This window comes from Tasmannia lanceolata, unplaced genomic scaffold (genome assembly GCF_043159265.1).
Source record: "Tasmannia lanceolata isolate RefF3 unplaced genomic scaffold, GAP_Taslan_0.1 ptg000002l, whole genome shotgun sequence".
In the NCBI taxonomy this organism is placed as follows: domain Eukaryota; kingdom Viridiplantae; phylum Streptophyta; class Magnoliopsida; order Canellales; family Winteraceae; genus Tasmannia; species Tasmannia lanceolata.
This window is the reverse complement of record NW_027518679.1, coordinates 58,233,456-58,259,881: the sequence shown is the minus strand read 5'-3', so window position 1 is coordinate 58,259,881 and position 26,426 is coordinate 58,233,456. Positions and strand designations below refer to the sequence as shown.

The 26,426-nt window shown below is 38.7% G+C and overlaps 2 protein-coding genes across 2 annotated transcripts; both read left to right on the top strand.

The window, feature by feature from the left end:
• Positions 1 to 61: 61 nt before the first annotated feature.
• LOC143881420 (uncharacterized) lies at positions 62 to 18,000 on the top strand. Its single transcript, XM_077384483.1, has 4 exons — positions 62 to 1,142; positions 11,439 to 11,746; positions 16,962 to 17,326; positions 17,731 to 18,000. The coding sequence occupies exons 1-3, from the start codon at positions 166 to 168 to the stop codon at positions 17,315 to 17,317; spliced, it is 1,641 nt and encodes a 546-aa protein (XP_077240598.1). The 5' UTR covers positions 62 to 165; the 3' UTR covers positions 17,318 to 17,326; positions 17,731 to 18,000.
• A 3,509-nt stretch (positions 18,001 to 21,509) lies between these two features.
• LOC143887559 (uncharacterized) lies at positions 21,510 to 24,189 on the top strand. Its single transcript, XM_077391644.1, has one exon. The coding sequence runs from the start codon at positions 21,587 to 21,589 to the stop codon at positions 24,053 to 24,055; it is 2,469 nt and encodes an 822-aa protein (XP_077247759.1). The 5' UTR covers positions 21,510 to 21,586; the 3' UTR covers positions 24,056 to 24,189.
• The last annotated feature ends 2,237 nt before the right edge of the window (positions 24,190 to 26,426 follow it).

Sequence of the window (26,426 nt, the reverse complement as noted above, 5' to 3'; positions counted from 1 at the left end):
GTATGACCTCTCTTTTTAGTTTTTACACTCCATGGGGGTGGGCCCAGCGAAGCAAAAAGCGCGAAATATCATTTCCCCCAAAAAAATACATGTAAAACCTCTCTCTCTCTCTCTCTCTCTCTCTCTCCTTCAAACCCTAACCCTAGCTAAGATTTGTTGCCTCGCATGAAAAACCAGAAGATGAGCGGAAAGGGCTCTTCCCACAAACCCTCCCCGTCTTCTTCTTCTCACCGGAAAACCCGGTGGGAGTCCGGAAATCCCCCACTATTTAGCCCACCTGGATCCGAATCCCAACCCCATGGATCCGACTCCAAAACGCCCAACACCAAACCCTCCTCCTCCTCAAACCCATCCGATCCAATCCTTCCCCTTCCATTACCTTTGCCGGACCCCTCCGCCTCCGGCAGAAACCCTAATCCTCCTCCTCCCTATGGCTTCCACATGCTGGATCGGCGAACATTCGTCTTGGCCGACGGCAGCGTCCGATCTTACTTTGCGCTCCCGCCGGACTACTCGCAGTCACCGGCGGGACGCTCCGGAGACCTCGCCGGTGATAAATTTCTCCCGTACGGCCACAGCGGTCACGGGCCCGAGTCTTCAAGTTTAGGGTTAGGGTTTCAAAACCATCGGATGAGCCCAGATGGTTTCCGTCGTGACCGCGAGGAACAGTACTGGACTTCTTCGCGGGGGCCGCCCATGCCGGAAAGCTCCCTGAAGAGGAAGTATAGTGAAGAGGATCATTTGGCGCGGCAAAGAGAGCAGCTCTTGCAGTATGGGAACCCTAACCCTAACCCTAACGGGTTTCTGTCAGCTCCTAGTGATAGGTCTGATTTTATGCGTGGAAATAGCAGCCCATGGCGTAGGGAGCTGCCGGATTCCGGCAGGGGCGGGGCAGGTGATTTACGGCATTCGAAGTTTATGAAGGTGGGGGGAGAGAATTACGAGGATTTGCCCTCACGGCGAGGCTTGGATGGAAAGGGTGTGGTGGCGGACGTGGATACGAAGAATTATGATGTGAATCCTCACACCATGAAAAGGAAATTTCTTCATTATTCGAAATCACTAAATGAGAACGCAGCACAGCGGACAAATTATTTGGAGGATGGGAAACATGGGCCTATGCAATGCCTCGCTTGTGGAAGGTTTGATAAGATTAGCTGGTCATTGGCTTTTACGTGTTTAAATTTTTTTATCTCCATTGGAAAGATTAGGTTTTTAGTTACATGGATAAAAGTATGCAGGGTATTGCAGGGTATGGTTTTGCTTTTAGGTTCGTAGGGGTTTTAGTGGGTTTCGGGTAGAGTTTCTAGAATATTCGTCAGTTGGGGATTCTTAAATTTTGTTCTCCATTATAAAGATTAGGAGCTTAGTTTTTGTATATAAGAATCTCCATTAGAAAGATCAGGTTCTTAGTTATTTCGATATAAGAATGCAGGGTATTTGATGAGGTATAGGAGAAGAAATCTTCTAGTGGGCATTTAGTGATGGTTTTGCACTTTTGCTTTTAGATTTTTGAGCCAATGTAGGTGTTTTAGTGGGTTTTGGGTAGAGTTCCTCGAAGATCTGTCAATTGGGCACGACCAGTAGAGTTTGTCCTCTTCATTTTACTATATGATGTAGCATAGGATGGAATAGTGAAATAGTCTCAGTTAAAACACAAATAGAATATTATGGAAATGCCACAAGAGTGCTCTTAGTTACTTGTATATAAAAATGCAGGGTATTGGAGGATGCATACTAAAAGTTATCTTCTAGTGGGCATTTAGTGATGGTTTTGTTTTTAGGTTCTTGAGCCAATGTAGGGGTTTCGTGGGTTTTGGGTAGAACTCCTTGAAGATTTGTCAGATGGGCGCAACCAGTAGAGTCCACATTCCTCTTCATTTTACTGTATAATGCAGCATAGTATGGAATAGGGGAATAGTCTCAGTTAAAACTTAAAACACACACAGATTAGAGAAGATTTTTATGGAAATGCCACTAGAGCTGCTCTTACAGCTTCTCAAATGAAAAGCACATAAAAACTTCAATCTCTATAAGCTTTTAGTAAGTTTTTAATATGGCCTTCCATACCACAAGACCACAAAGTTCTCTTGCAAACCTAATATGAGATGCCCAATTATAACTTATTCCTAACTTCAGATCAAATCCAGCTCAATGCAGGTTTTCAGAACCCATAAACTATTCCTAATTAGTTCAAATTAGGCAACCTGCTTAAAGTACTCTCTTTACCAAACTTGGATTAATTAGGAAATCCATCTAGAAATCTCTAAAATTCTAGAAAAATAATGAGAATCCTAATAGTTCGAAAAGACCAGCGTTGAAAATTTCAAATCAAATGGACCACCGGTCACTCTTCTGGTGTCACCATAATTTTCTTCATATTTTTGTCATTAATCTTCGCACTGAACTTAGAGACATGTTTGAGACCTAAAACAATGAAATCTTGCAAATTCCTTTTATATAGACATTACGTGTCTGGAAAATATCTTTAGAACAAATTTGGATCACTTAATTTGAATACTCAGGTGATATGTTATGGTAAGAAAACAGTGAGTTTTCTTACCATTCAAAAAAAATAAAAATTGAATATTCAGGTGAATGTTATGCCCAACAGCCTTTATCAATTTGAGTCGCTGTTGTTTCATACATGCATTACTATATGTCTATTATATATATTATTTGATAATGACTGTGCCTATTATATATTTCTTTTCTTTTTCATTTTTGCTTTCGGATTTGGATAAGAAAACTCACTGTTTTGTATCTTAAATCGATGATATCCAGTTAACACTGTATGGGTGAACTCACTGGCGTTTTGCCATACCAAGTTTGAGCTTTAGTTGAAATTGTAGTTTCTATAGTTAGTGACAAAAGCTTGCAATGATGGTGTATGTTACAGTTTTCCTTTAACCAATTTGTTGTGGTTAAAGAACCAGCATTGGTATGTCCTCTTTAATTACTCATACTACTGGTGTTGCCATTTCTACTGTGGTGGGAGTCAAATTTTTTTAATGGATATATTGTACCTTTGGAGCCATTCACTATTATCTGGTTTGTAATGAGGTGTGTCTCTACATTTTTTTGTTTGTAGTGCCACTGCTCATTGTTCGTCAAATTTACTTTCAGAGCCTGCGTTCTTTGATTGGGCTGTTGTGATGCAAAATTTTTGCTGTTCAACTTGGCCTTAGTGATCTGAGTGTAATATATTTTTGTTGTGCCCATATGTTTGGCCGTATATTCTACTAAAAAACCTATTGCCTTTTGTAGTAAAATACTCCATTGCACATTTAATGATGGTTTTGCCGGGAGATTTTTGAGCCATGATATGCATTTTGATGGGATTTGCATAAAGTTCTTTGAAGGTCTGTCAATTGGGGGGTTAGTGACATGTCTAATAGATCCCTTAGATTCCTGTATGTATGTTTATTCTTTTGTAAACCTGTCCAGTGGTTTTATATCATTGTTTGACTGATTGGATCACTGTGGGGTATTTGTTGAAAATTGTATCACTAACATTTAGTTATATGGTGGTGTGTCTATGTTTCGAACTCTAGGTCAGTGACCTACGCTTGTGCTGAGAATGCAAGGAACTCTTAATTCTTAGCTTTCTTAGTGTTTGTAGCCTTGGCTTGGGTGGCTTGTTGGGTAATTTATTAGTTTTGACCTGAACTTACTTCGACTAGATTTTATTCCAAGGATCCTCTGCTGCACCATTTTTTAGAAGGACTAGAAATTTGTTTTGGACCTTTGGTTGGTGCAACTCAGTATTTAAGGAAATGCATACCTTGAAAAAAATTCAATATCTTAGGAAATGCATCATTTGCTTTGTGTTTGTTTGAATATTTTTATTTCATCTCAAAATATTGCAACAAGTGAAAGCTTGCCCCTTGCGAGGAATGGGGAGTTGCTAGCAATGTCCTTGAGGGTTGTAGTATGTGCTTCTGAAAGGAACACTTTACACATGAGTGCTAATACTTTTACTACAGCTAGACTTATTTTCCATCTAAGTTATTAGGACTAGAAATTTGTTTTGGTTGGTGCAACTAGGTATCTAAGGGAATGCATAATTTGCTTTCTGTTTGTTTGAATATTTCTATTTCATCATAAAATATTGAAACAAGTGAAAGCTTGTCCCTTCAAAAAAAAGGTGAAAACTTGTCCCTTGCCAGGAATGGAGAGTTGCCAGCAGTGTCCTTGAGGGTTTGTAGTAATTGTGCTTTTGAAAGTAACACTTGCGCATGTATTCAGGACTATTCTGCCAGATTTCGTGTCTTCAACAATTTGGTTGATGTATCTGCTTATGATGGGTTGTATATGTGGCTTGGAAGACTTTAATTTAGGCAATGGTCTTGTTTGATACAGGACATGTGCATGGATGTTGCTAGAGCTGTGGGGAAATAAGTCTTCTCTCTCTTGACTTATGTGGACACACACACACACACACACACACATCCATATGCATTTGATTTGTAGGAAGTACAAGCAAATAAGATTAGATACTACCCACTTTAATGTGATGGTTCTACACTTGTTGGAGGGAAGGTGTTGCCTGTTAAAGTTCTATAGCATGATTTCACTGCTTTAAAATTGGAAATGATTCCCTTTTTCCAAATGTAAGTTCTCTTATTTTATGCTGCTATTCTTTCTGTTCATGCTTGAAAGCGTTCTCTACACTTTGGAGAGTCTACATGGACTTTGGATAAACAAATGCATAGGTTGGCCATTGAAAATGGCTTTATTTTGGGCCTTTTGGGGTTCTTTTGCTTAAGAATATGGCCAGGATGTTGGTAAATGTCCTATCTTTGAGGATTACATGTTCTACCATGAATAGTTTCTATATCAAGGTGGTTTTGGAGGATTCAGTTTTATGCATTTGACTGTTACATATTGATTCTTGAAGTTATTCTAACACGGTGGTTTTGTGGAGGCATGGGTGATTTTTTCCTTGGAAACAGTGCTTGGTGATTTGAAAAAGAAATATCCAATTAGAGCAGAAGTACAAGTCCTGGAGTCCTAGCAGTTGGCTGTAGTTGATTTCAAGTTGATCATGGGGCATTATTATTACTTTGAGATGGATTAGCCGATTAGTATCTGATATATGGCACGACACTTGTAAAGTCGTGTCCTCTACTGAGCATTTGGGCCTTGTCTTATTTGCTGGCAAGTCTTCACACTCAATAGTGTATTTAACTTGTAGTCCTTGTGTGTAGGACTTCTATTTTAGTTCGTGTGTATTTGTCAATGAATATATTATGATTGTTTGTATGGTTGAAGTTTTTGGGATTTGGCCTTAGTTCTTACTAAGTTTGAGGTTTATAGAAATCATAGTACACGCCTCTTGTTAGTGACAACGAGCTTGCAACGATAGTGATGTTGAGCTTTTCTAATGTGGAAAGGTTGTTTGTCACTTTGTCCTTCAAAGTTCTTGGCTGAATCCTCCTTCATTGGACAATCTTATATGACTCATGGTACTTGTCTGGGTTTTCTCCACGTTCCATATCTGAAATTTCTAAGGACTATTGGCCGTTAAAAAGACATCGAACATGTCTATCTTTGCTGCAGGTGGTATTTATCACCACATGGTGCAATCAATTTGCTAGCAAGTGTAAGTGAATGAAGTAAGAAGTTATGCACTTCCAAACATGGTTCTAAATTTCGGCCGAAATACTGAAAGTTCGGATTTTGGCCAGGACCGAAACTAGGTCGATAGCCTTTCCTCAATCCAAATAATAAAATTGCCGAAATTATAAGATTTTCACTGAAATTTCCACCGAAACCGAAATTGCCATCTAAATTTCCACTGAAATTTCGTTTTTGGATGAGGCCAAAACCGAAAACGAAACCAAAATCGAAATTTCAATCCTTGCTTCCAAGTGATGTTTATATGGTCGTTGTAGGGCTTGGATCACCTTTTTAAGTTATGTAGTCGCTATTGCTTTCTCTTAATTGTTTTGAAATGGCTACCTTTGTCTATTGATGAGTATCTATATGTTATACTACCAAGTGCCATCTTTTTGTGTATGTGCTTGAATATGTACTTTCATCTCTCTCTGCATTTGGGGATGGATTTATTGAGCTCATCTTCCCAAGGTAGGTTGTTTGTTCTTCAAATAAGGACATGGGATACTCTTTAGGCAAATGCAAAATACGCTCTTCGACTATATTCTGTATCTACGGTTTCTATGGTATGTTGTTGGTTTGGTTAAATGCGTTGATCACGCGTATCTGTCTATACATGGTTATTAATGCCAACATGTTGCAATCACTGCTTGTATTATAAATGTTGCCTGATTGATTAGCTTGCATGCTGCCAATTTGATTTCTTTATGCAATTTGTGGGTGATCATACTCTATCAAGAAACACATGTTGTGTTATTTAATATGGAGAATATGACTCAGAGGGCGTAATCTTCATTCATTAATCTGTTTTTTTTTATGGTCAAATATTCGTTAAATAATGGGGACCGAGATGGTCAATTACAAAAGATACAAACAAAGAGACCCGGATACAAACCCGGTGAAAACAAAAAAAAAATGTCAAGGAGGAAGGAAATCATATTGCTCAAGAGCCTCCCGCTGAACCCCCCTTCCAGCTAACCTGTCTGCTTCACCGTTTGCCAATCTCCTAACATGTTGAAAACTAATAGATGAGGAGCTAACTATATCATGAATTTCCTCAAACTATTGAGCAAAGCGTCACGGATAGCTTTCCGAGCCACATAACCATCGGATGACATTCCTAGAATCACCCTTATGCTCTCTATATTTGCTTGCATGTTGTTTTTTGATATGTTTCTTCAACAACTGCTTGCTGCATGGAGCTTGGTGAAAGCAAAGGTGAATTTGTTTTGTTTGCGAATTCTCTTTCTTTTTAAACATTGGGATGCACGATATTATTTAAGCATTATTATGTTTCTCTTAATTAAAAAACTATAATATAAAAGATGAAAAAAGGCTTTCATCACCAGCTAGAATAGTGCTTGTCATCACTTTTTTTCATAAATGGCTTCTTTACCTGGATCTAAGTGACTTGTGGCCTAAGCATAGTTTGGATGCTTTATTTAAATGGCCAAAATTGAGGCATTGGCATATCTGTTTTGCTTTTCTTTCTTGGACGTATTTCCTATGGTGGTTTTCTTCTACATTCATATTTAAGGTTTCAGAATATGTCCATAGGAATTTTGATGGCTCTAGCTTGGGTACTCGTGGCCCGGCTGGGGTTGCTGGAGTCTTGAGAAACGACCATGGGGTGGTTCTTTGGGCGTTCACGGGTCCGATTGGTGTGGTGGACGCCTCAGAAGCAGAGGTGCGTGCAGTTCACCAAGGATTAAAGTTATTGGGTAGAGATTGTCTAGATGATGTGGTGATAGAAGGGGACTCCTTGAACGTGATTCGTTGGTTAGGCAAATCGGAGAAACATCCGTGGAGATTTTACAGGTGGTTTGATGAGATGTTTTATTGGGTGAGATCTTCTTCTATGACCTTTCATCGCGTTCGGCGATCCGCCAACTCGGTGGCGGATGGTTAGCTAGAGATGGTGTCACCAAGGAGTCATTGGCTCTTTTTTATTCTCTCCCTCCTTGAATGTATCACCATTTCTTGTAGTGTTTAGCTATATTTCTTTTATTTCTTTCTCTGTTTTACTCCGACCATCTCAGTTCTTTTCTTTTTCAATAAAATTGGCTACCATTTTCAAAAAAGAAAAAGAAAAAAAATAATATGTCCATAGGACCTTTATGCGAAGGTATGTTTGTGAGCAAAGCCTTACCCCTTATCGCCACCTCAGCGACACTGGCATCTCTTTTTTCCTTGTCTTTTATCCCAAATATATCCTTTTGACTCTCTCAAATCCAATGGATTAGTTCTTGTTAACTGAATAATTGTTCTTTTAGGAGCTCCATATATTTCTTAATTGCTCTCTCTCTCTCTCTCTCTCTCTCTCTCTCTCTCTCTCTCTCTCTCTCTCGTTACATTGGTGGGGGTAATAGGCAAGATATTTGTGGAAAATCCCGCCCTTATCCTTTTGAGAATACATTGCACATAACAATTTTTGTCTTTGGGTCGACTAGTGCCAAATGCGTGCTCCCCATAATGGGTGTATTCTTACAGGAGAGGACACAGTTCTTACAAAGATTGAAAGTAGACAAGGACAACCCCTTCACAACTTTCACTATTGTATCTATACGTGCCTTTTAGCTTTCTAGCTGCCAATCATGTAGACTACATGCTGCGTCTTGTTTGTGTCCAACTGTTTGTGAAGATGAGGTGTGCCCTTCTTGTCCTAATTATTCAGTGCTTCGAAAGTCTTCTGGACATGTGTTGAGATTGAAGATGTGATCGGTCTAAAACTCTTAAGTTGTTGGTTTTTTATGTCAAATGGATCTCTCTTATTACTTTATGGAGAACATGATGGTATTTCCATTCAAATGCTTGTATGGGCCTTTTCAATTCCATCACCATGTGATGTATTATTGCAAAGTATTTGGTGCAAAAGTCATTTTGTGATATAAATTGAAAATATAAATCCAGAATTGGTTTATATGTTCTATGTGCATCGAGACTTAGGATCTACTATAATTCTCGAATGACTGGCATGCTCATTTTGCCCAATGAGATAATGGGAACAACCATTTCTCATCATCCACTAAGTGATCTTTTGGAAGCTACTGGGTATTGGAGATTACCTAATGAGCTAGGGGGCTACTGGCTTATGTGCTTTTTTTAGATTATTTGTGGAGATGAAGGCAGTGGATTACAGGATATTGTTTAGCAGAACCTTTCTTTTATGTGGCCTTGTCCATGTATATTTCTCTTGTGCAAAGTAAAATTATGTTAGTTTGATTATTCTTGCTGTATCGAGGTTATGTTTTGAAGATGGGGGTTATTTTCCTGCTTCCTCCTGTCCTAGAAAACATGTTTATTTTGTTTGCAAGTTTTAGTTAGATATCAAGCGAAGCTATGTTGTGCATATGGTTGTTAATTTGAGTTTTTCGTAGAGAGCTTCCATTCTTATTCCAGTATTGGTATTTGGCAATGTATGGTGAGTGTTCTATCATGGGGTTGGATGTCTTGTTTGCTTGCACAGCTTCCCTTTGTTTCGTTTAAGGAACTCAGAGAGTCATTCAGGAGTCCCTTTATTATATCTGTGATTGGTTTTCAGGTTGCTCATTTCATTGTGATAACCACCTATATGGGTCAGCACAATCAATGGATAATCAATGTTTTTTTTGCTCGCACAGCTTCGCCTTTTTTATTTAAGGAACTTAGGGAGTCATTCCAAGGAAGTTTCCTCATTATTTTTGTTATTGGTTTTCAGTTGGCTCTTTTCTTTTTCTAACCACCTATATGGGCAGCACAATCACCGTATAATTATTGGTGCTTGCTTGATAACTTTCTAGAGATTCTCAAAGTATAAGGTTTAAGATTTGGTATGCGTTTTGGTCGTGAAAAGAATGAAAACATGTTGGTTTTGGATGGAAATTTTGATGGAAATCATGTAAGATCACGGAAACGTATGGAAACATATGTAAATGATGGACATTTAAGATGAACTTCAGGAAGTGCTAGCATAAGCACAAATACACACTAGAAAACCATCAGATAAGCAAAAGACCATCAATAATGGTCTAACAACATTGAACACCTAGTGATATGCGCCATATTTGATAATGTAGTACATACCACATTTCATATGTAATTCATATAAATATTTATCATAATATGCACCATAGTTTACATGCTCAACTCAACTCAACTAAGCCTTTGTCCCAAACTAGTGGGCGTCGGGTTAATGAATCCTTTAGAAAATTTTCATGACCATAGTTTACATGCAATTCATATAAATATAACTATGCATTGTATACTTGGATATTATACCACTACACTTGTGGTTTCGGGATGCATTTCGGTGGGGATGGAACACAAATATTTCAGTCAGTTCGTGTCGATTTTGGTGGAAATTTAAAATCATAGTGATTCTCTTATTGTTATTGGCATGTAACACTGTTGCCGGTTATAGTCTAAGCCTTCAATCAGCCCTCAATTTTTTTTTATATTCATCTGTCTTGATTATGTCTGCATCCAATGTGAGTTCAGTTAGATAATTGGTCACAAAATGGTTTTTTATTTGGAGTGGAAAGTTTTCAAAGAATTGGCAACACAGTGTCAATTGTTAGCTGATGTCCATGTTGATGGTTTGGCATGCAATTGTACTAATCTGCTCTTTTAGCCGAGGTGCTTGTCACTAGCGTAGTCTATTGATTTTGGTATACTCCAGATTGTAGGTATAAACTCTATTTTTCAAATATATCTGTCAGTTAGGGGCAGTTGTGTTGTACCTTTGTAGAGAAGTCTTAATCTTTTTCTTGGTTCTGTTGCATGATACCCCCATGTAAATAGACAGCCCGATCTGCATAATTGTGTGGACTTATAGATGCTGCAGTTTTATGCTTTAATTAGCTTGAAGAAGGTTGTGTGTGTAATGGAACGAGTGATGTTCTCTGAATTTTATTGGAGTGTATTACCCTTAGTTGCCAGGGTGGGAAGCGAGTGTGAGAAGCGATGAAGAAGAGAAAAGTTTTAAAGAAAATAAAGAGAAAATGTGTGGGATTGAATAAGCCTCATTGGAAGCAAACAAGTATATAGAATGAGTAGGATTGTAGTAGGCAGAGAGGAAGGGTTAATATAGGATTACAAGTAGAAAAGAAGACTTCGTGACTATTTTTTTTTTTTTTTTTTTTGGAATGGTTGACTAATTAGAATTACTAGTTATAGGAATTTACAGTTCCACATTTTTTATTCATACTTATCTAATATTAAGATTTGGGAAAAGTGACACAATTTTCATTTCAAACTTAAAGATGAGTTTTCAAGTTTTAAATGCACTTTTTTTAATAAGATCCTTCGGCATTGTCAAAAAGATGAAATATTCTTTTAGTAAGGACACTTAAATAGAAAGAGTACTCTCAATTAGGAGGAAACACGTATGAAGCGTGCTTCCCCTAAATTTGGGAAGCGAGAAGAACTTAGCTTCCAAAGCTAGTTTCCCGGAAAAGCGAGCTTCCTATCCAACTAATCCAACTTCCGGTAACTATGGTATTACCAACCTTGCTCTTGGGTGGTTCTTATCTCATGATGAATGGTTTCAAGTTGAGCGGCATACAGAGGCTCTGTTTAGAAGTTATTTGAATTGCTCATGATATATAGCTTGAAACTTCCTGATGATCATCTACCAGGCAGCGGTTAAATTGGCTCTTTAAGCTTAATCCCTTCCCATAAGTTTTGCTAGGTTTTCTTTATAGTTTATATCACTGCATGTATTGATTATTTTCTGCTATGTATTCAGTTGTTGTGTTTCTTTATTCTATTAGTAATGTCAGAGCACATAATCTTTTTTTTTTTTTTTGCTATTTGATGTACCTTTATTGTAAACCTTACAGGGATTCCAAGGACTTTACAGATATACATGGTCTTATCATGCATGCCTACAATTCTAAAAACACAGACTTACGTGCTGACCATCTTGGCTTACACAAGGCTTTGTGTGTTCTAATGGGGTGGAATTATGTGAAGGCACCAGAAAACTCAAAGGCATACCAGACATTATCTGCTGATGATGCAACGGCAAATAGGGAGGATCTGATTATATGGCCACCAATAGTGGTAATTCACAACACAAATTCGGGAAGGAGAAAAGATGGCCGCATGGAGGGTCTGGGTAACAAAGACATGGATAATAAACTCAAAGGTATAATATATTCTCACCTTCATGTTTTCTAGTGTCCTAGATGATATTTGTTCAAGATGATATTGAGACTTGATATAGGCTAGGAAGAGAATAAGAAGAAGAAGAGAGGTAGGAAGAAGAGAGAAGGAGAAGATGAGAAATAGAAGAATTAGAGGGAGAAATCTCAATATGCTGTAAATCAATCAATTAATCATCAAAGTTAAACAAAAAAGGTCTGTAGATTGGCCTCTAAGTAGGCATCCAAGAATCCGTAAAAGACTAAAATACCGTAAAAAGCAAGAAAGACTAAAATAATCTTAATAATACCAGATAATCCCAAAATTACCCTATGAACAATAAAAAGATCCCTACGAATAATAAAAATGACCCCTACTGGGCTTCCCTAAGTCCAGACTCTTATTTGGAACCTTGACGCTGGTTAATGCAGTGGCCATTGAACTTTTAGGCATGCTTCTTTAGGTAGTCTACTGATCTATTCAGTTGGCATCTATTCTTATGGTCAGTATTAATTTGAAATCTTTTATATATCTGCTTACGATGCTTTATATTGTTAGTAATAGTGATTTAATCTATTTGGTCCCCATTTTTGTGCCTGCCCTCTTCACATGGCGATTATGGGGTTGAAACGTATGCGTTAAGTTTCTGAGGCTTCCTTATTCCTCGAGTGTGCATTCCGTATTCATGGCCCCTCTATTTCAAGAGAGAGAGCCACCTCAATACTGAATTTGTCTTATTCAAACAAGGTGGCACTTATCTACTGAATTTTGTCTTATTCAAGAGGGGCAACAAAATTGCTCTTGCGAATTTGCCTAAATAATCCAGTCTTTACATTGACCTATATTTGCCAGATATTGTTTTTAAGTTATTTGTTTAATCTATTTGATCTCGATGTCTGGGGCCACCTTCCCATTATAAGTATTAGGTTCAATCTTAGGGATTGGATTTCTGAGGTTTCTTTATTCCTCCAGTGTTCATTAATTTCCTTTCTGATTTCTTAATGGCCTCTTAGTTGTGGTTGAATTTTTTTGCACCCCACTATTATGCTATCTTCATATGGCCTCACAACAATATTTGTACTTTGAATTGGTTGTAGCTGATAAGCAAGTTTGGGATGAGTTAGAACATAGGTTGGTAAATCTAACATCCCAGCGTTGACCTGGAGTGTCATATTGTGAATGAACATCCCCCCTCGCCCCCTTTTTTTAATTTTAAGATGATTGAGTGATTCAATTTTTTGATCTAGCCTGTCGTTATACCTATACTAAATGCTATTTTAACATTTGGATCTAGGTGGTGGTTGTTTTTAAACCATTATGGTTGGTTGATGCTTTCAAAGTGTGTATTAGTTCTTTTTCTAGCATTTCTTGAAGTTCCATCTTAAAATTCTATCATTTGCACATGTTTTCATACATTTCCGTGATTTTGTAGGATTTCCACTGAAATTTCCAACCGAAACCGAAACGTTATCATTTTTGTGGTGACGGAAACCAAAATTGAAAACTTTTCTTTAACAATTTTTTTATCATAAACACGTTTCAAGTAGGCTCAAGTTATCTGAAGATTCTTAACAAATGTTTACATGTATGAGATGCTCCTTGACAGATGATTCCTCAATATCTTTAGAGATTCTGATTTAATTGACCTCTATTTTTTTTCTTCTTTCTGTTTTTTTCACTTCATTTTTCATTTATCTTGCATGTGGGATTCATTAAGTGCCTTAAGTTATTTTGACTTGCTTGATTGGCTAGGGTTGCGACTTGGGGTGCAATTAATTCTTGGGTGGGAGGTATGTCTCCATTTTTGCAGGGTTGGTGATGATTTTCGTAAGGGATTATAAGTTCAGGTAGGGTCTGAGACTATCAAGTGAGGCTTTTGGAAGACATTTGACTTTATGAAATTGGTATTGGCTACAAATTGCTTCGAAATAATAGGAAGTATTGTTGTTTGGAATCTAATTGTTGGAAGAAACACGAGGGAAGATGAAATTTCTCAAAGGGGGGGGAGGGATTCGTTGGTCTACTGGAAGTGTGACATACCGGGGCACTTTATGAAATTGGTACTGGCTATAAATTGCTTCGAAATGATAGGAAGTATTGTTGTTTGGAATCTAATTGTTGAAAGAAACACGAGGGAAGATGAAATTTCTCAAAGGGGGGTTCGTTGGTCTACTGGAAGTGTGACATACCAGGGCACTGGTAGGTTATTTTGGTGGTGGGATACCTAGGGGTGGTTTTCTTCTAGACCTTTCTTTATCAGCGACTAAGGAGGAAAGTAAGGTTATCTTTCAAAAAAAAGAGGAGGAAAGTGAGGTCTCTGCACTGTGTGATAAGTTTGGTGGAGTTAGATGCCACTATGCCAGTTTTCTTCTCTCCTTGTACTTCTACGACACAAAGATCCAACTTGTGTTTTTTCTTACTTTTAGACGGGGAACAATTGTCTTGTTTTCACATGTATCTGGTTTTTTCTTTTTTCTTTTTGCGTCCACTTCACCTGTTTGTAGACAATAGTGTATATGGTTGGTGATGTGTGTTTGTCGTACGTGTTTGAACATGTACCCTTGCAACATTCTTTGGGCACAATCTTTGTTGCAGAACACAAGAAAGGAAGCCGGAGGGTGTAATTAGCATTTTCTGCCTATTGATAGTAGCAATGGCTAGTAATTGTGTCTCTACTTTACATGGTGTAGTAGTTAGATGCATTTGTTGAATTAGTTTATTAATTATTTCCAAAGTTTGATAGAGGCTGTATTGCGTGGTTAAGGTGCATGAACTTTCTTGTAATTGCTTTTACTGTTAAAACTGAAGTGTTGGACGTGGTTTCAACATTCATTATGAATTGTCTGAAGAGATCCAAGATATTTTATTTATTTTATTTTCTTTAAGCAAAGATTGAACCCTGTGTCAATGTTGCACACTTGTAGTCATCACCACTAATGCAAAGGCTAAATTTCTTATTAAATGCCATACTAAAGTCACAACATCAATCATATCAACATACTATGAATTCCAACTATTACAAACTCGATAGGTGGAACGGCAAGTTGGAACTTTGATGCCATTAGTTGGTTGTCAGAATGTTGTTCTGAGGTTTTGCCAAACTCTGTTGGTTTTTCTAGTTACCAATGTACATGGTGCACAAGGCTTGAGCCTATAACTTAATTTGACGATGCCCTGTGTTGAAATGCTAAGTCGTGACTCCTAGGTTCCATCCCAGCTTTATCTACTAGATATAACAAAATAATTGCATGTCTCAACTTTTGTATGTAACTCTTGGAATCTGAAAATGGGTACACATATCATGAACATACTCCATATGGATTCTACCTTTCTCCATTGATTCACTTTTTCTTGAATCAGATAATTACAAATGGGGCAATATTGCAGATGTTAATGGGGGTTTGATTGTTTTATTACTTTAATAGTTGGTGGTGGCAAGAAATTGTTGTTTTGTAGTGGGATCGATGATTTTCGGTTTGTCACATGAATGGGTGGGGACATTACTTCGCCTCCCCCTTTTCAGGGAGGGACAAGAATCACAAGCAACAACTTTCTGATGAGTTTTTGGCTACTAATATCGCAGGACTTTAATATTATAACATTGCTTGTACTTCTTCGATGTAGCCTATATCTGTTACAAAATTTAACTCTTAACACTGAGATTTTATACGGTGTAAGCCCTTATAGTCCCTTATTTTTCAAAAAGTACTGTACGGACCACAATATAGGATGATCCAAACCGTCCATGTGATGGGCCATAACGTGAATAGGTTGTGCCCAAAAAATCATTTCCATAGGATGATCCTAGCCCTCCGATCTATAGAGGTTTCCATATTATGCAGTTCCTCTATAGATCGGAGGGCTAGGGTCATCCTATAGAAATGATTACTTGGGCAAAACCTATTTACATTATGGCCCATCATATGGATGGTTTGGATCATCTTATATTGTTGTCCGTACAGTACTTTTTGAAAAATAAGGGACTATAAGGGCTTACACCGTATAAAATCTCCTTAACACCACCTTTATTCTTTTGGATGTCCGATCGTAATCATGGAAGGCTATGGACTACTCACACCTCGGATGCCTTTTCTGCAATTGGGTCGTGTGTGTACACACATACGCACCCATACAACCAACTTTCTTTTAAATTTCCACAAGTTCATGGTTGCGATCGTAATGTTTCCATTTCCGCCGAAACGCATATCGAATCCAAAATTGTAAGTTTATTATTGACGTATTATACCAGTATGTGCTTTATAATTATATCCATATGATTTGCATGTTAAATGTGGTATATGCATTATGCATAAATATTTATATGAATTGCATGTGAAATGTGATATATACTGAATTATAAGACATGATCAACAGTGCATATTACTAGGTGCTCGATGTTGTTAAATGATCAACAATGCATATCACTGGGTGCTTGAAGAATTTACCTTCCAATGTGAGCTTCCATGTGAATGAAATTCCAACCCAACTGTGGGATTTCCGGTGTCTATAGTTAAGAGTTACATTCTCTCTTCTTGGGGTTCTCTGACAATTGACATATTCAATGTCTTCTCCCTCACAATTTGATCTACTCAACAAGGAACCTCACTTTCTCATGTTGCACCATTGGAGGTATAATCTGCATTTTTAGGATCTGTGTTTACCATTCATTGGTTTCCTTTTTACCTTTTTAGTTTTGTTTAATTACTTTTCTCTACAAGCTAGATTAGGCCGCCAGTTCGGTGGTGTTACTGGATGAAGGTAAAGTGTGCTATGTTTTATATGTTTGTTTGCAGAGTTACATAGTGTACCTGAATTTTGTTGCTGTTGTGAGAGTTGGCTTTCCATGTCAAATCTACACTTCAGGAGCCATCTCGTGCCCTGTTAGAGGGATGAGATGCTATTAGCTAAATTTTGGCCTGTGGGTTCAGTTCTATCTATTAAGTATTTAGATATAAAGTTCATTTCTATAGCGATGGGGTATTGGGCAGAAGGTCCTAGCTTCTTCCTTATGAAACTCGTAGGGGTATCATCATTTACAAAATTCATCCTGCCGATCCACAATTCTTCTTCCTTTAGGAAAATCCATCCTGGAAATCTCTTTTTTATAGAATTATAACCCCATGGCAGTGTGGCTCTTGTTCACGGCAGTGTATTATCTTTAGATGCCGAAACCCATCTTCACAAAATTCTTTTTTTTTTTTTCTGCTTATGGTTTTCAGAACTTGGTTTTGGTGGTGGCAAGTCAAAGTCAATGTATGGAAAGGAAGGGCATTTGGGCACTACAGTGGTAAGATTTGCTAGCAATCAATCTGGCCTGAAGGATGCTGAGCACCTGGCAGAATACTTCGAGAAGGAGAACCATGGGCGCAAGGGCTGGGCCCATGCCCAAGCTTTGCAGTCGGGCAAAGATGATGAGAGCAATCCCTACCTAGTCAAAATGGATGAGAAGACGGGTGAGAAGAAAAGGATCTTTTACGGGTATTTGGGGACCGCATCAGACCTGGACAAGGTTGATTTTGACACCAAAAATAAAGCCGTCATCAAGAGCAGACGCGAATTCGACCCATCAGATTAGTCGAACAAGGTACTTTCTGTATTGATATTTCGACTTCTAACATTATGCCTTTGCTTAAAATTGCTTTCTAAGATGCTTAGGAATGCGGAAATATTTTGAAGTTTCTCGTAATTTAAAATTTTTGCTCTAATGTCAGGCTGTGAATTGCTGTGAACAAAAACATGCATCGTCTGATTGTTGTAGTGTGAAATCAGAATTTCCTTGCATTTTCTGCATTGAAAAGCAGTGTAGTCACAAATATGTCTGGGGAATTTCTTGGGAAGGGTGTATCTCGGAATATTTTAAATTTCTGTTAATTTTGGGTTTTTATCAAGAGAAAAAAAAAACTGGAAAAATATAATATTTAAAATATTCAAATTGGAGGTGGTTGTTTGTTATTCATGTGTTGCTGATTTTCACCTCTCTGTGGTCAGGGGATCTAATATCGGTTGCACCGGAGTTGGTTGTGCAAAAAGCGAAGGGGTTTTGATTTTTCGCTGTTAATATCAGCCTTTCTATTTCTCTGAATGGCCGGTTTCACTTTAATGGAGCTCTGGTGCGATGAAGCTTAGACCGCCTTCTTTGTATTCTGCTTTACAGGTTTAGTATCTCTTTTGGTACCTCTAAAAATTATTTGTATTTCATCTTATACTTTTTGAAGTTAAATATGGGGTGATGATGAGTCCACTCGCTTTTTTCCTTTATTCACAGAGTCCTTTTGAGCTTTTAATTTTCCAAATGCCAAGGTTTTTTCACCTCTCAAATCAGAAGGAAAAGAAATGGGGATCCATGGGTTCCTTTTACTTCTATTATGTACAGTCAAACTGCCCTTGGGGCATGTTTGGTAACCATGAAAAATTATTCCATATCATACTGGTGAGTCCGATTGTAATGAGGAAGGGGAAGGACTTGAGAGGGCACAAGTGGAGAGAGCTTGAAAAACATCCTTAAATACAAGTAACTACCACCCGGCCCATATAATTTTTCAATAGAATAATTTTTCCTTGGTTGCCAAACATGACCTCTAATTTATGATGTTATCCCTCTAAATTAACCATGGTTGTCAAATGACATTAAGACAGCTAATACCACGCAGAAAAGTTTTTCTTTTCCTAACTTTTTCTAGAAAATTCCTGCAATACAAACAGGGCCATAGAAAAGAGGATTATTTCATTACAAAGCTGGTAGTCCCATGTTTTATTTCAGATCCCTAAAAGACAGTTCAAAAACATGCACCCAAAAACAAGAGCAAACAAAATTTTAGAATTCCACTGTTTATTTCAGGGTTGGCTTCAAGACTTGAGGACTGCTTAGCGCCAGAGTCGGCCTCTTAGTAGTTGGATCAATGGCTTCTTTTTGTTACGGGGCATCACCATATCTATACATTTTGAGGTTCCTTTCATTGTTCTGGGGCCTCTGAGGTTGTCACTTCCAACCCGTTACCTGCACGCGATATTAGGGTTTTAAGATTCTACATTAGTAAAAATAAGGGCCATAACCAGACAACCAGTAAACTTCTTATCAATTTATCAAAGAACATTATTATTAATTATCCTGCAACAAGCATAAGGACGATTATCTAATTGCAGGGAGTCCAAAATATTAAACATTGTGTTGAGAAATCCAATCTGATCGTGCACAAGGAAATAGATGGTCGAAATAAAAGTAAGTTTTAACGTGGTCTGGCCAATATACCTACGTCCAGAGAGCATGAGAGAGCAAAATTACATGGATTACAGTGGATTGACTGAAACCCACAAACCTGTATATTCTGTTTCTTTCTTAATTGCCTTCTCATTTCTTTCTTAATTGCCTTCTCGAAGCATTTTCGGAACTGTAATAACCTTTGACAAATGTTTAAATAATAAAAACAAGACAATTTTGTGCATTTATCAAAATATTGCATTACCAAAATGCCTTTTGCAATGGTCCCTAGCAAATAAATAACTATAAAATTGCATAATCATGAAAGCTTACCATCTGGGTGAAAGAAGAATACTGGTTTGTTCTTCCCATCGGGTTGGGTCTGCTCAAAAGTCTTACTTCATTTTTCCTACGAATCACTTTTGTTAGTCACCCAAATTTATCAAAATAAAAACAAATGAAAACCAAAGAAAGGGATAACTGCTACCCCTTGCAACAACCAAAATCTTGATTTCAATCAACATTTCAGGAATAATTAAAAAAAAAAAAAAAAGGGCGGAGCGGGGTGGGGATACACTTAGACCCCCTATGGTTTCTGACACATTCAACTTAACCCCTAATGTTTAAAAAGTTACAAGTAGACCCCTCAATTGACGGTTCGTCCACAGATTGAAGGGTTAGGATGATCCGATGCAGCTGATTTTTTGGGCACACCCTATCTATGTCAGGGCCCATCAAATGGACGCTTTGGGTCATCCAAACAATGTGGCCCGTACCCGAATCCAAACACTACTAAAAACACAGTGGCCGATGGCGGCGGTGAGAAATGGCGTAACCCTATCCCCTCTGCAAATGAGGGTATTCTTGTCCTCAAAATATTAACCATGATTATTTTTAGTCTTTCCGTCAGGTTAAATTGACAGACAGTTGACGGAGGGGGTGTACTTGTCACGTTTTGAAACCACAAGGGGTCTACTTGTAACTTTTTAAACTTCACGGGTTAAGTTGAATGTGTCAGAAACCACAGGGGTCAAGTCTAAGTGTATTTTTCCCATTATTAAAACATGATTGTGCTGATATCATTTACCTGTGGTGTATTGTAAATAACTTTTGACAGATGGGTAAATAATAAAAGACAGGATGAGTTTATGCAATTATCAAAACAGAGTTGTGCTAATATCAGTAGCCTCTAAATAATGTTAAGGTTTCAGCTACATAAAAAACAGGTTTCAGAAGCTGTAAACCTGACAGAGCCATTGGAGGTCCATCTCTGGGTCACATGGGAGACCAGAGGGAAAGACATGGGAGACCAGACTCTCTCTCTCTCTCTCCATTTTTCTTCTGCTACATTGTTCTAATGCAGTTTCTGGTTACATGGGTGATGCTAATAATGATGTTTTCTTCTGATATAAATTTTTTGTGGGGTGCACTTTCTTATGTAATATGAAATTGGGCTCTTGCTATTATTAGACTGTGTTGTTAGGATATGCTTATCTTCACCCTATCCTCCAAGAGGTTGTGTTTGATTAGGTCTCTACATTAAAGTAAGATCTGAAGAGCATTCGAAAATGAAATGACCAATAAAGAATCTAAGTAGATATATAGTGAGTAAGACATGGTTAGATGATTAGATCCAATCCGAAATGGGTTCATTGACACTCCTAGTTGTATCCAGCCTCAAAAACCTCCGAATCCTTGATGGGGTCCACCTTAAATTGTCCAGACCCAAAAAGTCTCGCAAATCTGCGACAACTCACATCTTCTACCAACACAATTGAACGTCTAGAGATTGACGATTGTCGGCCACGCGGCTAACATCACACCCATTGGTTTGACTTTTGTACTCCACTTGGATAGACTTTTGAGAATGACAAATAAGGAAGGGAAGTGATATATATATATTCGCCCCCTTTTCTTCCCTGGGCCACCCCCTTTTAGTAGTGTAAAAAGGAGTAGTCACAAATGAGATTTTATATGGTGTAAGCCTGTATATTCCAATATTTTTCGAAAAGTACCGTACGGTCTGCACCATAGGATGATCCAAGCCATTCATTTGATGGCCACAACCAAAATAGGTTATGCCTCAAAATCCATTCCCATAGGATTATATAGAGGTTTATATAATATGTGGTCCCTCTATAGATTGGAGGGCATTTTTGGGCACAGCCTATTTACGTTGTGGCCCATCAAATGGATGGTTTTGATCATTCTACGGTGTAGACAGTACGGTACTTTTTGAAAAATACTGGACTATACGGGCTTACACCGTATAAAAACTCTCATAAATACACTGGATGGGGTTTGCCCCTGGAAGAAAAAGGGGCAAATATATCACTTCCCTTTTAAAAAAGTTGCACTACTTGCCAATTTCATAATTCTCATTTCTCAATCACACCAACTGTAAAATACTTTGTGAAAGGCTTATACCAAAAGAGAATGATGAGAGTGTTGAAAGGCCAGCATGCAAAAAAAAAAAGTCTACTATGACTGCTAAAGAAAACAAAGTAGCGTGACTACCGGTCTCTCTCAGCCTCAATCTTCAAAGATTTAAATCCCACCTTTGAGCCGTTAAAAGAGTCTGTATCCCACTTCTCTAAGTGTAGAACAAAGAGAGAGAGAAAGAAAGAAAGGAAGAAAGCAAACTCCATGGCCAAACCAAGCCCATATACCACTTACTTCATCCTCTTCCTCTCTACACTCTCGTACAATCTCATCATGTCTTGCCCTGAAGAACACAAACAATCCCTCCTGCAATTCAAATCCATACTCATCGGAAAACCCAATAATGAATCTTCCACAGACGACGCTGCCACCTTTGGCTTGGAAACATGGAATTCTAGTTCTGATTGTTGTCAATGGGAGCGGGTCACCTGCGCTTCTCATTTGTCTTCACGGCCTGTTATCGGTCTTGATCTCTCACTAATTGTTCCCTTGCCGCCACCAAATACTGCAACTTCTGCCGTTTTGGCCCCCCTCTTCCATATAAAGAGCTTGATCAAGTTTGATATCTCGTCAAATTCTCTACAGGGTGAGATTCCAAGAAGCGGGTTTTCCAACTTGACTCGATTGGTTTATCTTGACATGAGTTCTAATGGTTTTCAAGGTTCCATTCCTCTTCAACTGTTTGGCTTGCGAAGTCTGCGGTACCTTGATTTGAGCAGTAATTTATTCAAGGGAAATCTAAGTAGAAATGTGGGTTCCCTTACAAATTTGGAAGTGCTGAATTTAGATGAGAATTTTATAAGCGGAGAGATCCCGGCTGAGATTGGTGACATTGTGGGGTTGCAGAATTTTTCAATTCGCAATAACAGAATTACAGGTAAGATTCCAAATTCGATTTTGCGTTTGAAGGACTTGACACTATTGGACCTGCGAAACAATTCTCTATCGTCGGAGATTCCAATTCAGATCGGGAACTTGCCTAACATTTCAACTCTGGCCCTTAGCAAGAACAGATTATCTGGTGGAATACCCAAGTCGATCAAGAAAATGCGTATGTTGGAAACATTTCTGTTAGACGACAACTCTCTCCATGGCGAGATCCCTACATGGTTGTTTGATATCAAGGGATTGAAGGTGTTAAATCTTGGAGGAAATACGCTCACTTGGAATAACAGTGTAAGGATCATTCCGAAATGTTCCTTGTCTCTATTGTCTTTGCGATCTTGCGGCATCACCGGAAACTTCCCCAACTGGCTTTCCAACCAAAAGGAACTCTATTTCTTGGATTTAAGCGAAAATGAGATTGAAGGAACTATCCCCCAATGGCTTGCAGAAATGGATATTGGAAGTATCATTCTCTCTAGTAACAAGCTCACTGGGTCTCTACGACCTCGTCTTTTTGAATCCAAGAGTCTATCGCTCCTCGACCTTTCGGGAAACAATTTCACCGGTGAATTGCCAGAAAATATTGGTAATGCAACGGAGATAATGATCCTTGTTTTGAGTAGGAACAATTTTTCCGGCTCATTGCCAGAATCTCTATCCAAAATCCATCGTCTGTTGATGTTGGATTTGTCTGAGAACAACTTTTCAGGGGACAAGTTACCAAAATTCGATCCGATTATCGCTCCCTTTCTTGCTTATGTTGATCTCTCCTCCAACAAATTCTATGGTGAGGTCCCGATGAGCTTTGGGCAACAAATAATACTACTCGCATTGGGCCAAAACAAGTTCTCCGGGCGCCTACCTGAGAATCTAACTACTCTCAGCTTCCTCGAACACCTTGATCTCAACAACAACAATATCGTGGGAGAAATCCCAGACTTTCTCTCACAAATACCCACCCTTCAAGTGCTGAATCTAAGGAACAACTCCCTCAAAGGGTCGATCCCCAATGGTCTATCCAATCTTACTAACCTTCGAATTCTCGATCTCTCTAGTAACAACCTCGTCGGGGACATCCCTCCAGAGCTAGGAAATCTTATGGGGATGATCGAAACGCCCAAGACTATCTCAACAATCTCTGATGTCTTTAGCTTCCCACCCGATTTCGTTGATGTGATCCTCAATTGGAAGGGCTCCATGCAACCTATAACAACCAAGAACATATACATCTATGCTTTCTTAGACATATCTAGCAATAAATTTTCTGGGGAAATCCCATCTTCCATAGGCAATCTTGAAGGTTTAAAGACACTCAACATCTCTTATAACAGACTCTTTGGTGCAATTCCAACAAGTTTCGGCAAATTGGAGAATTTGGAGAGTTTAGACTTATCACACAACAAGCTCTCTGGTAAAATACCATCTTCCCTCGCAAAACTAATGCAACTTGGTACATTGGACTTAAGCAACAATGAGCTCGTGGGTGAGATCCCAACGGGCATTCAAATGAATTTGATGAATGACCCGGATGATTTCGCCAATAATAGCGGGTTGTGTGGGATGCAAATTCAGATACCGTGCGACACGACGCCACCAGCAGAACATTCACCGGGAGGTTCGAATGAGAGTGAAGATAAGGAGCAGTGGTTTTCATGGAAAGGAGCTGGAATTGGATATCCATTCGGACTCCTTTCAACAATGGTAGTTGTTTACTTTGCTGGATTTCTCAACCCAGAATCTAGGAAACCACGACGTCGGCGTGATCACCCTCTCCGGCGCAGAAGGTAGGTTTTTTTTGTAATGGTGTTCCTTTGGGAGGACAGACTAGACCCTTGAAACTAGTTGGGCTACTCCGTTATCGTTTTGTAAAGAGATAAAAAGAAATTCACTCTAGTAACAATAATCTGTCTTTCCTTTAGAAACAGTCTGTCTTTTTTTACTGTAGAAATCATCTGCTTGCCTAATCTGTAGAAGAGCGCAAATGTTTTTTTTTTTTTTTTGAAATGGCAATATTGAATAAGAAAAAACGGGAGCCCGAGATGAGCCACCCCAAGAATACAAAGAGAAAACAAAAGAAAGAGAGAAAAATACAAGAAAGCACAAAAAACCTCAAGGAGGAAGATAATCAAACCACTCAAGCAATTCAGCAGAAACCCCCCTCCGAGCAAGCAAATCCGCCTTCTCATTAGCCGACCTTCTGACATGATTAAAAACAATAGATGATCCCATGATTAAATCCTCTATTTCATCAAATACGGCCAGGAATCTCCAAGGAGGAGCCACCCCTTGCTTAAGCCACCGAATCACATTCAAAGAATCTCCTTCCACAATAGCTTTATCCAACATACCTCTGCTAATACTCTTAATACCATGATAAGCAGCCCTAACTTCGGCTTCCGATGCATCACAAAAACCAATTGGACCAGAAAATGCCCAAATCACGTCTCCACAATAATCACGGCAAACACCTCCCACCCCGGCCGGACCCGGATTACCAAAACTTGCACCATCAAAATTCACTTTAAACATATCATGAGGAGGGGGCTCCCATCTTTGCACTATTTGAGGACTCCTCTCCCTACTAACACAAACCTCCCTCCACCCTTCCCAAAGGTCAAAAGCCGAAACAAACCGGAACAAAGGTAAACATCTTACCCAGGAGATGACCAACGTGATAATTTTCAAATAGAGCCAATGAGGAGATTTAGCCGTACCCTCAAAGACTCTAGAGTTTCTCTCTTTCCATATGATCCACCAAGTGGCAAGTAAACAAGAGTTCCACAAGGTTCTACCTTTCTCCCTCCAAGGAACGAAACTTCAATGATGAAGCAACATTGAAATATATTTTGGGAATATCCAAGAAATCCCAAACCTCATGAAAATGAATCGCCAAATGAGACGGGTGAAAGAACAATGCATGAACAGATGGTCCACAGACTCCCCATCCTCTAGGCATAAGAGACAATGATCAATAAGCCACATTCCACGGTCTCTCAGGAAGTTGATCGTTTGAATCTGCTCACGACAAACAGCCCATCCAAAGAAGCAAACTCTAGGTGGACAGTGGAATCGCCAAACCTTTGCTGAATATGCAGGGTCAGTGAAGGGCATTAGGCTTTTGTAGAATGATTTGACGGAGAAAATCCCTGAAGGTTCCTCTGTCCATACTCTTTTATCCTCCCCATTTCTCTTAATGTAGCAACTCTTAAGAGCGCAAATGTTAGTTCTACTTTTCGATATAGATGGAGTGCCATTTGGAGTTTATGTGAATTGGAAGCTCACAAAGACTAAAACAGGGTTACAAGAAAAATGCTAAAAAGATGTGGCTATTATGCTCTTTCCTAACAATCACTTTGTGTCCCACATGTGCCACAACGATGGCATTAGCTCTACTGATTCGAGCGTGGACTAGAAATCCAGTCCATTGCAGTTGACCCCACCTTTTGATCGGATGATTCTAGCCCCTTCATCTATCTAGCTTCTATAGGGTTCCATAAAGACCATATCCCCTTTCTGGACCCAAAATATTATCATCAAGATTGATCGGTGAATGTCCGCCTAGATAGATCAATCGAAACAATTGGGGCCTGCATGGTTGGATGAACCAAACCATTCATTTATTCGGCCCCAACTTAAATATGTCATGCCCAGAAGGTTGTCCCCATAAAGATGATCCTAACCCTCTAATCTGTTGAGGGATGGCACACTACAGAAATCTCTTCTGATCGTAGGGTTAAGATCACCCTATGGAGATGTTTTTTTAGAGCACTTCCAGTATAGATTGCAACAATCCCTTTTGCCCATCCGAGAAATTGTGCAGGATTCTGCTTAATAAAAAACCATGCCCAAGTATCATGAGACTCAGATTCAATGACCACATATGCGAGGGGAACCATTCCATTATTCCCATAAAAGCCACAAGCAATAAACAATACCTCCGAATACTGTCCCTTCAAGTTTGTTACATCCCTTGCTATTGAAGATCACAACATGTAGATAAATGTCTCTTTGCATGAAGCAAAGACATGAAAAAAATTGACTCTCAACGCTCCCTTGAAATACGTCATAAGCTCAACTTACACGCATAAAACTCTTTAGGTTGGATCTTCTCAAAACCATCGAATATGCAAGTAATAAATGATAAAACTCCTCATAAGAT

Excerpts from the sequence above, each read along its gene's own strand:
- LOC143881420 (XM_077384483.1), top strand. The coding sequence starts at position 166 with ATGAAAAACCAGAAGATGAGCGGAAAGGGCTCTTCCCACAAACCCTCC. Across the intron at positions 1,143-11,438 it reads CAATGCCTCGCTTGTGGAAG|GGATTCCAAGGACTTTACAG; the intron begins GTTTGATAAGAT and ends TAAACCTTACAG. Across the intron at positions 11,747-16,961 it reads CATGGATAATAAACTCAAAG|AACTTGGTTTTGGTGGTGGC; the intron begins GTATAATATATT and ends TATGGTTTTCAG.
- LOC143887559 (XM_077391644.1), top strand. The coding sequence starts at position 21,587 with ATGGCCAAACCAAGCCCATATACCACTTACTTCATCCTCTTCCTCTCT.